This window comes from Panthera pardus, unplaced genomic scaffold, assembly GCF_024362965.1.
Source record: "Panthera pardus isolate Hobbes unplaced genomic scaffold, ASM2436296v1 HiC_scaffold_1, whole genome shotgun sequence".
Lineage (NCBI taxonomy): Eukaryota > Metazoa > Chordata > Mammalia > Carnivora > Felidae > Panthera > Panthera pardus.
In genome coordinates, this window is record NW_026526654.1 from 87133082 (window position 1) to 87147179 (window position 14098).

Here is a 14098-nt window from a genome sequence, read left to right on the forward strand (position 1 = left end):
GGCCAGCCCGAATGTTATTTTCTGGACCGGTGGTTAAAAAATCAGCAACAGTCTTTTCCCCGAGACACAAATCTTAGAGTCTTATTTATGAACCACCTGGAAGTAGAGCCGCTTGGCTGGGGACAGCCCCACCTGCCCAGCAGCACCTGGCTGCCCCACTTGTTTCTCCCCGAAGCATTTCCACAAAATCCCAGGGCTCCAAAGAGCCCACCGTAGTCAGTAAGAAGTAGAGAGGTAAAAGCTGCTGGGAAAAGTTGTGAATGCGGTCTATACTCGGGCATGTGAACGGAGCAGTCTTGGGACCTAGAACCTCATCCACATCCTCTCTCCAGATGAGAGGATTCAGGGCCCCACAAGATTGAGTGACACCTACCTTAGGCATCCAGTTAGTACGTGGAAGGAAACTGTGGAAGACTCCTCACGGCCTCAGCTTCAGAGAGTGCTGGTCACTTGCATCTGGGACCCCATTATCACGCCCCTCCCTTCATCCTGCGCAGCTCCTGGAAACACGAAGAAAGGAAATTTGTATTGCGTATCCTTGTAAATTACTTAGCCTTAAGTAGAATGGTACCTGTTTAAGCTTTTCCCACATTTTCTTTGATGCTTTTTTTGGTGGACAGATAACCACTGAAAGTTATTTTCTGTGTTGATTCTATTTGTAGAAACTTACAGGATCATTTTAAAAATGCATGTAAATGCATTTTATGGATTGATTTAAAATAAGCACTCTCCAAAGAGAATCACTTCTCCCATAAATACAAGCGCATATGCAGATTCTCTGTCGTTACTTAAAACTTATTTTAGCCCAGTTATGCTGAATGTTCGCATTTTTACAGTGTCCTTAAACCTTCTAAAAATGGCTTCGTAGTACTACGTAATCTGTAAGACTAGAAGGCTAGACAAGTTAGAGTAGGGTTGTATGTATTTATAACATCTCTGTGTATGATTTACAGGAAGACCGTGTACCCAGCTGCAGCTTCTAAATCCAGAACGATTTGCACGTCTTATCAAAGAAGTAATGAATACATTCTGGCCTGGCCGAGAGTTGATTGTTCAGTGGTATCCATCTGATGAAGACAAAAATCACCCATCTGTTTCTTGGCTTAAAATGGTTTGGAAGAATCTCTATATACATTTTTCAGAGGATTTGACTCTATTTGATGAGATGCCACTTATCCCCAGAACTACACTAGAAGATGGTCAGGCGTGCGTGGAGCTCATTAGACTCAGGACTCCATCGTTAGTCATTTTAGACGATGAATCCGAAGCACAGCTTCCTGAATTTTTAGCAGATATCGTACAGAAACTTGGAGGGATTGTCCTTAAGAAATTAGATGCCTCCATACAGCATCCACTTGTTAAGAAATACATTCACTCGCCGTTACCAAGTGCTGTGCTGCAGATAATGGAGAAGATGCCGCTGCAGAAATTGTGTAATCAGATAGCTTCGCTACTTCCCACGCACAAAGATGCCCTGAGGAAGTTTTTAGCTACTTTAACTGATAGCAGTGAAAAAGAGAAAAGAATAATTCAGGAGTTGCCAATATTCAAGCGGATTAACCACTTATCTGGTCAGGGCATTTCCTCGTATACAAAACTAAAAGGCTGTAAGGTCTTGCACCATACCGCCAAGCTTCCACCGGATCTGCGACTCTCTCTCTCAGTCATAGACAGTAGTGACGAAGCTACCATTCGCTTGGCAAACATGCTGAAGATAGAGAAGTTAAAGACCACCAGTTGCTTCAAGCTCATCTTAAAAGATATTGAAAATGAATTTTATTCACACGATGAGTTGACACACCTTATGTTATGGACCCTTGAGAATCTGTCCTCCCTTAAAAACGAGAATCCGAATGTGCTTGATTGGTTAAGGCCATTAAAATTCATTCAGATTTCGCAGGATCGGATGGTGTCAGCCGGCGAACTCTTTGATCCTGATCTAGAAGTACTAAAGGATCTCTTTTATAGTGAAGAAGAAACCTGTTTCCCACCCGCAGCTTTTACCTCACCAGATATCCTGCACTCTTTGAGACAGATTGGTTTAAAAAACGAAGCCAGCCTCGAAGAAGCTGATGTTGTGCAAGTGGCAAAAAAAATCGAAGCCTTACAGGTCAGTTCTTGTCCAAATCAGGAGGTTCTTGTAAAGAAAGCCAAAACACTCTTACTTGTTTTAAACAAGAATCATACGCTGTTGCAGTCATCCGAAGGAAAGATGACCCTGAAGAAAATAAAATGGGTCCCGGCTTGCAAGGAAAGGCCACCAAACTATCCAGGCTCGTTGGTCTGGAAGGGAGATGTCTGCGACCTCTGTGCCCCACCAGATATGTGCGATGTAGCCCATGCAATCCTGGTTGGCTCGTCACTTCCTCTTGTTGAGAGCGTCCATGTGAACTTGGAAAAAGCTTTGGGCATCTTCACAGAACCTAGCATCAGTGCGGTCTTAAAACACTTTAAAATTGTTGTTGATTGGTATACTTCGAAAACCTTTAGTGATGAGGACTACTATCAGTTTCAACATATTTTGCTGGAAATTTACGGCTTCATGCATGATCATTTAAATGAAGGGAAGGATGCTTTCAGGGCCTTACAATTTCCGTGGGTTTGGACCGGCAAGAAATTTTGTCCCCTCGCCCAGGCTGTGATAAAACCATTCCATGATCTTGATCTTCAGCCCTATTTGCACGGTGTGCCTAAAACCATGGCAAAATTCCACCAACTGTTTAAGGAATGTGGTTCGATAGAGGAGTTGACGTCGGATCATATTTCCGTAGTCATTCAGAAGGTGTATCTCAAAAGTGACCAAGATCTCAGCGATCAGGAAAGCAAGCAAAATCTCCATCTTATGTTGAATATCATCAGGTGGCTGTATAGCAATCAGATTCCAGCCAGTCCCAACACACCAGTTCCTATACATCACAGCAAAAACCCTTCTAAACTTGTCATGAAGCCAATTCATGAATGCTGTTACTGTGACATCAAAGTTGATGACCTCAATGATCTACTGGAAGATTCGGTGGAGCCAATCATTCTGGTACACGAGGACATACCCATGAAGACTGCAGAATGGTTGAAAGTTCCATGCCTCAGCACAAGACTGATCAATCCTGAGAACATGGGATTTGAGCAGTCAGGTCAGAGAGAACCGCTTACTGTAAGAATTAAAAATATTCTGGAAGAATACCCATCAGTGTCAGATATTTTTAAAGAACTGCTCCAAAACGCCGATGACGCAAATGCAACAGAATGCAGTTTCATGATTGATATGCGAAGAAATATGGACATTCGAGAGAATCTTCTAGACCCGGGGATGGCGGCTTGCCATGGACCTGCTCTGTGGTCATTCAATAATTCTCAATTCTCCGATTCAGATTTTGTGAACATAACTAGGTTAGGAGAATCTTTGAAGAGGGAAGAGGTTGACAAAGTTGGAAAATTTGGTCTGGGATTTAATTCCGTGTACCATATCACCGACATTCCCATCATTATGAGTCGAGAATTCATGATAATGTTCGATCCGAACATAAACCACATCAGTAAGCACATTAAAGACAAATCTAATCCTGGGATCAAGATTAATTGGAGTAAACAGCAGAAAAGACTTCGGAAATTTCCCAATCAGTTCAAACCGTTTATAGACGTATTTGGCTGTCGGTTACCTCTGACCGTAGAAGCCCCTTACAGCTACGATGGAACTCTTTTCCGACTGTCCTTTAGAACGCAACAGGAAGCCAAAGTGAGTGAAGTTAGTAGTACCTGCTACAATACGGCAGATATTTACTCTCTTGTGGATGAATTTAGTCTCTGTGGTCACAGGCTTATCATTTTCACTCAGAGTGTGAACTCCATGTACTTGAAGTACTTGAAAATCGAGGAGAGCAATCCCAGCTTGGCGCAGGATACGGTGATCATTAAGAAAAGCCCCTGCTCTTCCAAAGCAGTGAGTGCCCCTGTCTTAAGTGTTTTAAAAGAAGCTTCTAGGCTCATGAAGAGTTGCAGCAGCAGTAATAAAAAGCTTCCTGCCGATGCCCCCAAGTCGTCTTGCATTCTTCAGGTCACAGTTGAAGAATTTCACCATGTGTTCAGGAGGATTGCTGATTTGCAGTCACCGCTTTTCAGAGGTCCAGAGGATGACCTAACGGCTCTCTTCGAGATGGCTAAGTCTGGCCAGTCGAAAAAGCCGTCAGATGAGTTGCCTCAAAAAACAGTAGAGTGTACCACATGGCTGATATGCACCTGCATGGACACAGGAGAGGCTCTAAAGTTTTCCCTGAATGAAAGTGGGCGAAGACTAGGGCTGGTTCCCTGTGGGGCCGTGGGGGTTCTGCTGTCCGAAATCCAGGACCAGAAGTGGGCTGTGAAGCCACACATGGGAGAAGTGTTTTGCTATTTACCCTTACGAATAAAAACAGGATTGCCGGTTCACATCAATGGGTGTTTTGCAGTTACTTCAAACAGAAAAGAAATCTGGAAGACAGACACGAAAGGACGATGGAATGCCACCTTCATGAGGCACGTTATTGTGCGGGCTTACTTGGAGGCCCTCAGCGTCCTACGCGACCTGGCTACTAATGGGGAGCTAATGGATTATACTTACTACTCGGTGTGGCCTGATCCTGAATTAGTCCATGATGATTTTTCTGTCATTTGCCAAGGATTTTATGAAGATATAGCTCATGGAAAAGGGAAAGAGCTGACCAAAGTCTTCTCTGACGGATCTACGTGGGTTTCCATGAAGAACGTGAGATTTCTGGATGACTCTATACTTAAAAGAAAAGATGTGGGCCCAGCAGCCTTCAAGATATTTTTGAAATACCTCAAGAAGACCGGGTCAAAGAACCTCTGTGCTGTTGAACTTCCTTCTTCAGTAAAAGCAGGATTTGAAGAAGCTGGCTGCAAACAGATACTGCTTGAAAATACCTTTTCAGAGAAGCAGTTTTTTTCTGAAGTGTTTTTCCCAAATATCCAGGAAATCGAAGCAGAGCTCCGAGATCCCTTAATGAACTTTGTTCTAAATGAGAAAATTGATGAGTTCTCAGGAATTCTTCGCGTTACCCCATGTATCCCTTGCTCTTTGCAGGGGCATCCTCTGGTGTTGCCGTCAAGGCTGATCCACCCTGAAGGACGCGTCGCCAAGCTGTTTGATATTAAAGATGGACGCTTTCCTTATGGCTCCACTCAGGATTATCTTAATCCTATTATTCTGATTAAGCTGGTTCAGTTGGGCATGGCCAAAGACGACATTCTGTGGGACGACATGCTAGAACGTGCACGGTCAGTGGCTGAAATCAATAAAAGCGATCACGCTGCCGCTTGTCTGAGAAGCAGCATCCTGTTAAGTCTCATTGATGAAAAGCTGAAAATCAGGGATCCCAGGGCAAAGGATTTTGCTGCAAAATATCAGACAATCCCCTTCCTTCCGTTTCTGACAAAGCCGGCAGGGTTTTCTTTGGACTGGAAAGGTAACAGTTTTAAGCCCGAAACCATGTTCGCAGCGACTGATCTTTACACGGCTGAGCACCAAGATATAGTTTGTCTCCTGCAACCAATTCTAAATGAAAACTCACATTCCTTCAGGGGGTGTGGTTCCGTGTCACTGGCTGTTAAGGAGTTTTTGGGATTACTGAGGAAGCCGACAGTTGATCTGGTTGTGAACCAGCTGAAAGAAGTTGCAAAGTCAGTTGACGACGGGATAACATTGTACCAGGAGAACATCACCAATGCTTGCTACAAATACCTTCATGATGCAATGATGCAAAATGAGGCCACTAAGATGTCAATTGTTGAAAAGTTAAAGCCCTTTAGCTTCATTCTAGTTGAGAATGCATATGTGGACTCAGGAAAAGTGTCTTTTCACTTGAATTTCGAGGCAGCACCCTACCTTTATCAGCTGCCTAATAAATACAAAAACAATTTCCGTGAGCTTTTCGAAAGTGTGGGCGTGCGGCAGTCATTTACTGTTGAGGACTTTGCCCTTGTTTTGGAATCTATTGATCAGGAGAAAGGAACAAAGCAAATAACAGAAGAGAATTTTCAGCTTTGCCGGCGAATAATTAGTGAAGGAATATGGAGTCTCATTAGAGAAAAGAAACAAGAATTTTGTGAGAAAAATTATGGCAAAATATTACTGCCAGATACTAATCTTAAGCTTCTCCCTGCTAAATCTTTATGCTACAACGATTGTCCCTGGATAAAAGTTAAGGACACCACCGTGAAATACTGTCATGCTGATATACCCAGGGAAGTAGCTGTGAAACTAGGAGCCGTCCCAAAGCGACACAAAGCCTTGGAGAGGTACGCCTCCAACATCTGTTTCACGACACTTGGCACGGAATTTGGGCAGAAAGAGAAGCTGACCAGCAGAATCAAGAGTATCCTTAACGCCTATCCTTCAGAAAAGGAAATGTTGAAAGAACTTCTTCAGAATGCCGATGACGCAAAGGCCACAGAAATCTGTTTTGTGTTTGATCCTAGACAGCATCCAGTTGACAGAATATTTGATGATAAGTGGGCCCCCCTGCAAGGGCCAGCGCTGTGTGTGTACAACAACCAACCTTTCACGGAGGATGACGTCAGGGGAATTCAGAACCTTGGAAAAGGCACCAAAGAAGGAAATCCCTGTAAAACTGGGCAGTACGGAATAGGGTTCAATTCTGTGTATCATATTACCGACTGCCCTTCTTTCATTTCTGGCAATGACATCCTGTGTATCTTTGATCCTCATGCCAGATACGCACCAGGAGCCACATCCGTTAGTCCTGGACGCATGTTTAGAGATTTGGATGCAGATTTTAGGACACAGTTCTCAGATGTCCTGGATCTTTACTTGGGAACCCACTTTAAATTGGATAATTGCACAATGTTTAGGTTTCCTCTTCGTAACGCAGAAATGGCAAAAGTTTCGGAAATTTCTTCAGTTCCGTCGTCAGACAGAATGGTCCAGAACCTTTTGGACAAATTGCGGTCAGATGGGGCAGAACTTTTAATGTTTCTTAATCACATGGAAAAGATTTCTATTTGTGAAATAGACAAAGGTACTGGAGCCCTGAATGTGCTGTATTCTGTAAAGGGCAAAATCACCGACGGGGACAGACTGAAAAGGAAACAGTTTCACGCATCTGTAATCGATAGTGTTACGAAAAAGAGACAGCTCAAAGACATACCAGTCCAACAGATAACCTATACTATGGACACTGAAGACTCCGAAGGAAATCTTACTACGTGGCTAATTTGTAATAGATCGGGTTTTTCAAGTATGGAAAAAGTGTCTAAGAGCGTTATATCGGCTCACAAGAACCAAGATATTACTCTCTTTCCACGTGGCGGAGTAGCTGCCTGCATTACTCACAACTACAAAAAACCCCACAGGGCCTTCTGTTTCTTGCCCCTCTCTTTAGAGACGGGATTGCCGTTCCACGTGAACGGCCATTTTGCTCTAGATTCAGCCAGAAGAAATCTGTGGCGGGACGATAATGGAGTTGGCGTTCGCAGTGACTGGAATAACAGTTTAATGACAGCATTAATAGCTCCTGCATATGTTGAATTGCTAATCCAGCTAAAAAAGCGCTATTTCCCTGGTTCTGACCCAACACTGTCGGTTTTGCAGAACACACCGATTCATGTGGTGAAGGATACTTTAAAGAAGTTTTTATCGTTTTTCCCAGTTAACAGGCTTGACCTACAACCAGATTTATATTGTCTAGTGAAAGCACTTTACAGCTGCATTCACGAAGACATGAAACGCCTTTTACCTGTTGTACGGGCTCCAAATATCGATGGCTCGGATTTACACTCTGCGGTTATAATTACCTGGATTAATATGTCTACTTCAAATAAAACCAGACCGTTTTTTGACAACTTACTGCAGGATGAATTGCAACACCTGAAGAATGCAGATTATAACATCACGACCCGCAAGACGGTGGCAGAGAACGTCTATAGACTGAAACACCTCCTTTTAGAAATCGGTTTCAACTTGGTTTATAACTGTGATGAAACTGCCAATCTGTACCACTGCCTTATAGATGCGGATATCCCTGTTAGTTACGTCACCCCTGCTGATGTTAGATCTTTTTTAATGACCTTTTCTTCTCCTGACACTAATTGCCACATTGGGAAGCTGCCTTGTCGTCTCCAGCAGACTAACCTAAAGCTTTTTCATAGTTTGAAACTTTTAGTGGATTATTGTTTCAAGGACGCAGAAGAAAATGAGATTGAAGTGGAGGGACTGCCCCTTCTCATTACACTGGACAGTGTTTTGCAGACTTTTGATGCAAAACGACCCAAGTTTCTAACAACGTACCATGAGTTGATTCCATCCCGCAAAGACTTGTTCATGAATACGTTATATTTGAAATACAGTAATATTTTATTGAACTGTAAGGTTGCAAAAGTGTTTGACATCTCCAGCTTCGCTGATTTGTTATCCTCTGTGTTGCCTCGTGAGTATAAGACCAAAAATTGTACCAAGTGGAAGGACAGTTTTGCAAGTGAGTCTTGGCTTAAGAACGCGTGGCATTTTATCAGCGAGGCTGTAAACGTGAAAGAAGATCAAGAAGAAACACAACCAACATTTGACATTGTTGTCGATACCCTAAAAGACTGGGCGTTGCTTCCAGGAACAAAGTTCACCGTTTCAGCCAACCAGCTTGTAGTCCCTGAAGGTGATGTTCTGCTTCCTCTGAGTCTCATGCACATTGCAGTTTTTCCAAATGCCCAGAGCGATAAAGTCTTTCATGCGCTCATGAAAGCTGGCTGTATCCAGCTTGCTTTGAACAAAATCTGCTCCAAAGACAGTGCATTTGTTCCTCTGTTGTCCCGTCACACTGCAAACATAGAGAGCCCCACAAGCATTTTAAAGGCCGTACATTATATGGTGCAAACATCAACCTTTAGAACCGAAAAATTAGTAGAAAATGACTTTGAAGCACTTCTGATGTATTTCAACTGCAATCTCAGTCACTTGATGTCCCAAGACGACATAAAAATTTTAAAGTCACTTCCATGCTACAAATCCATCAGTGGTCGCTACATGAGCATCGCAAAATTCGGGACATGCTATGTACTCACAAAAAGTATTCCTTCAGCTGAAGTGGAAAAATGGACACAGTCGTCGTCATCTGCATTTCTTGAAGAAAAAATACACCTAAAAGAACTCTATGAGTTGCTTGGCTGTGTACCTGTAGATGATCTTGAGGTATATTTGAAGCACCTCTTACCCAAAATTGAAAATCTCTCTTACGATGCAAAATTGGAGCACCTGATCTATCTGAAGAATAGGCTGTCAAGTATTGAGGAACTGTCAGAGATCAAGGAACAACTTTTTGAAAAACTGGAAAGTTTACTGATAATCCACGATGCGAACAGTCGACTAAAGCAAGCGAAACATTTTTATGATAGAACGGTGCGAGTTTTTGAAGTTATGCTTCCCGAAAAATTGTTTATTCCTAAGGACTTCTTTAAAAAATTGGAGCAGCTTATAAAGCCCAAAAATCAAGCCACGTTTATGACCTCCTGGGTGGAATTCTTGAGAAACATTGGACTAAAGTACATCCTATCTCAGCAACAGTTGCTGCAGTTTGCTAAGGAAATCAGCGTGAGAGCTAATACAGAAAACTGGTCTAAGGAAACACTGCAAAATACAGTTGATATCCTTCTCCATCACATATTCCAAGAACGAATGGATTTGTTATCTGGCAGTTTTCTGAAAGAACTTTCTCTAATACCGTTCTTGTGTCCTGAGCGGGCCCCTGCAGAGTTCATTAGGTTTCATCCTCAATATCAAGAGGTCAATGGAACGCTTCCTCTCATAAAGTTCAATGGAGCACAAGTAAACCCCAAATTCAAGCAGTGTGATGTGCTCCAGCTCTTATGGACATCCTGCCCTATTCTTCCAGAGAAGGCCACACCCTTGAGCATCAGAGAACAAGAAGGTAGTGACCTTGGTCCGCAGGAACAGCTCGAACAAGTTTTAAGTATGCTTAATGTTAACCTGGATCCTCCTCTTGATAAGGTCATTAATAACTGCAGAAACATATGCAACATAACAACATTGGATGAAGAGATGGTAAAAACTAGAGCAAAGGTCTTAAGGAGCATATATGAATTTCTCAGTGCAGAAAAAAGGGAGTTTCGGTTTCAGCTGCGGGGTGTTGCTTTTGTAATGGTGGAAGATGGTTGGAAACTCCTGAAGCCTGAGGAGGTAGTGATAAATCTAGAATACGAATCCGATTTTAAACCTTACTTGTACAAGCTGCCTTTAGAACTTGGCACGTTTCACCAGTTGTTCAAACACCTAGGTACTGAAGATATCATTTCAACCAAGCAATATGTTGAAGTGTTGAGCCGCATATTCAAAAATTCTGAAGGAAAACAGTTAGATCCTAATGAAATGCGCACGGTTAAGAGAGTAGTGTCCGGCTTGTTCAAGAGTCTGCAAAATGATTCGGTCAAGGTGAGGGGTGATCTCGAGAACGTCCGAGACCTCGCGCTGTACCTTCCAAGTCAGGATGGCAGACTGGTGAAGTCGAGCATCTTAGTGTTTGATGACGCGCCACATTACAAAAGTAGAATCCAGGGGAATATCGGCGTGCAGATGTTGGTTGACCTTAGCCAGTGCTACCTAGGGAAGGACCATGGCTTTCACACTAAATTGATAATGCTCTTTCCTCAAAAACTTAGACCTCGTTTACTGAGCAGTATACTTGAAGAACAGCTAGACGAGGAGACTCCCAAAGTTTGTCAGTTTGGAGCATTGTGTTCTCTTCAGGGAAGACTGCAGCTACTCTTGTCTTCGGAACAGTTCATCACAGGACTGATTAGAATTATGAAGCATGAAAATGATAATGCTTTCCTGGCCAATGAAGAAAAAGCCATAAGACTTTGCAAAGCCCTAAGAGAAGGATTGAAAGTGTCCTGTTTTGAAAAGCTTCAAACCACACTAAGAGTTAAAGGTTTTAACCCTATTCCCCACAGCAGAAGTGAAACTTTCGCTTTTTTGAAGAGATTTGGCAACGCGGTCATTCTGCTATACATACAGCATTCAGACAGCAAGGACATTAACTTCCTGTTAGCATTGGCAATGACGCTGAAGTCTGCGACGGACAATCTGATCTCTGACACTTCGTATTTAATTGCTATGCTAGGTTGCAATGATATTTACAGGATCAGTGAGAAACTTGACAGTTTAGGAGTAAAATACGACTCTTCTGAACCATCGAAACTTGAACTTCCGATGCCTGGCACTCCAATACCTGCTGAAATCCATTATACTCTGCTTATGGATCCAATGAATGTTTTTTACCCGGGAGAATACGTTGGGTACCTTGTTGATGCTGAAGGTGGTGATATCTATGGATCGTACCAGCCAACGTATACGTATGCAATTATTGTACAAGAGGTTGAAAGAGAAGATGCTGATAATTCTAGTTTTCTGGGAAAGATCTATCAGATTGATATTGGTTACAGTGAATATAAAATAGTTAGCTCTCTCGATCTCTATAAGTTTTCAAGGCCCGAAGAAAGCTCTCAAAGCAGGGACAGTGCCCCTTCTACACCGACCAGCCCTACCGAGTTCCTAGCCCCTGGTCTACGAACCATTCCTCCTCTTTTCTCCGGCAGAGAGAGCCAAAAGACCTCATCCTCGAAGCATCCGTCCCCCAAAAAGCTCAAGGTGAATTCTTTACCAGAAATTTTAAAAGAAGTGACATCAGTGGTGGAGCAAGCTTGGAAGCTTCCAGAATCGGAAAGGAAAAAGATTATTAGGCGGTTGTATTTGAAATGGCACCCTGACAAAAATCCAGAGAATCATGACATTGCTAATGAAGTTTTTAAACATTTGCAGAACGAAATCAACAGGCTAGAGAAGCAGGCTTTTCTAGATCAAAATGCAGACAGAGCCTCAAGGCGAACATTTTCAACCTCAGCATCCCGATTTCAGTCAGAGAAGTACTCGTTTCAAAGATTTTATACTTCATGGAATCAAGAAGCAACGAGCCATAAATCTGAAAGGCAACAACAAAATAAAGAAAAAAGCACACCTTCAGCTGGACAGACTTACTCTCAGAGGTTCTTTGTCCCTCCCACTTTCAAGTCAGTTGGCAATCCGGTTGAAGCGCGTAGATGGTTAAGACAGGCCAGAGCAAATTTTTCAGCTGCCAGGAATGACCTTCATAAAAACGCCAATGAATGGGTGTGCTTCAAATGTCACCTCTCTACCAAGTTAGCTTTGATCGCCGCTGACTACGCTGTGAGAGGGAAGTCCGATAAAGATGTAAAGCCCACCGCACTCGCACAGAAAATAGAGGAGTACAGTCAGCAGCTTGAAGGGCTGACGAATGATGTCCACACGCTGGAGGCCTATGGCGTAGACAGTTTAAAAACAAGATACCCTGATCTGCTTCCTTTCCCGCAGATCCCAAACGACAGGTTCACTTCTGAGGTTGCTATGAGGGTGATGGAATGTACCGCCTGTATCATCATAAAACTTGAAAATTTTATACAACAGAAGGTGTGAGGTATTTAAAGGAAAAAAAAAAAAAAAAAAAAGCAGAGCCAGACCTTGACTGTGTTGTAGCACAAATATGAATGCTGTACGTCCTTAGGCTTCATTGCCAGTTAGTTATTTAAGAATGGTAAAGCACATTGCAGGTTGTTTGGGAAGAACTTTGGAGTTGTTGTTAACGTGCATATCAACAGAGGACCTTGGCCGACCTTAAAAGAAAATTATTTTGAAGGTGGTAAGCTGCAGAATTGCTAGATGTATTTGAATGGCTAGGATGGCACATTATTGAACTGCACTTTATGTAACCAAAGCTTAGCGGTTTGTTCGATGCGAGTCTGTGTGTGTCCGTGATCAGGATGGAGGTATCTTTTATGTTTTTAACGCGGTATTTTTGAAGGAGCTTATGAAACACTGGACATATCACTGGTTTAAACAAATAAGGGGAATCAAGTCTTTGGAGCTGATCGTTTCTTTAATTAGATCCTCTTTTGGATGCATCATTATCAGCTGGATCTGATTATGAATTTGTTGCAATTTTACATCGTAAATAGTACATTTAAAAAATGGTACAGTATTTTAATCCTGAATATTACTTGACTAAGAGTATGCACATAGTACTCCTTAGGGTGCACTGAGTGCACTTTACATCTTTCTTTTAAGTGGTTTTTTACACCTTCTGTTTACAGGCTCCTTATCTCATGAAGATGATGTTTGGAAAACTCAAAATGGCGGCAGTTCTTATCACCAGATGTCAATATCGCGTCCAAGAACTGCGTACCAAAACGACATTTGTCAACTGTTAGAACATTCGCTTTCTGTTTGTACATATTTTCCACAAATATCATAATTTATATAGCGCGACTGAACAGGATGCAATCTTTTGTTGTCTAAAGGTGCTGCAGTTAAAACAAAGCTTTTCTTTCCACATGGCACTTAGTGGAGTTTCTTGGATTTTACTTTTGAGGACGTTAAAAAATCAGTGTGAAATCCTTGTGACAATGTCCAGTAGCTTGTGACAGTTTATTGCATTTTCCCCATGAATGATTCGGAACTGACATTTGATTTTTCTCATGCTTGAGTGTCCTCCTATATTGTATTCACTTTGGCATATTTCTTTGGCAGAATGTAAAAGAGAGGTAATGATAATTATTAGTTTATACAAGTGTGCTGGCTGTAGATGATGCTAAATATAATATTTTATGCAATTAAGGGCTTATGGAACATATTCAAACTTTTTTACTTTTATTGGGAATAAGGAATGTTTGTGCCTCCACTATTGTATTGCTTCTGGATGTGAAGCTATGTAATTACTTCTGCTATTATATTAAGTGCCATACTTTTAATAAAGCAAATGTACATATGAAATTATTGTAACTGGTATTTCCTGAAAAGCAAACTTAGTACCTTCCTATATAAAGTTTTTGATATGTGCATATATGTATGTTTGTTGGAAATGTTTAGGATAGAATTTTTTATTACATTTTATATTAGCATTTTAGTAGGCTCTTTTTTATGATTGAATATAAAGTACTTGATAGTATATACTGAGTTTATTAGGTGCTCATTGGCTTTGTTAAGACTTCATTTTTCCTTTTTAGG

General features: G+C 41.9%; 1 protein-coding gene across 1 annotated transcript in view; it reads left to right on the top strand.

The window, feature by feature from the left end:
- The window catches only part of SACS (sacsin molecular chaperone), an 85003-nt gene extending 71139 nt beyond the window's left edge, over positions 1-13864 (top strand). The window contains 1 exon segment of the mRNA XM_019447979.2: positions 954-13864. Within this exon segment, the coding sequence (XP_019303524.2) occupies positions 954-12511 (11558 nt within the window). The 3' untranslated portion in view covers positions 12512-13864.
- Positions 13865-14098: the final 234 nt, after the last annotated feature.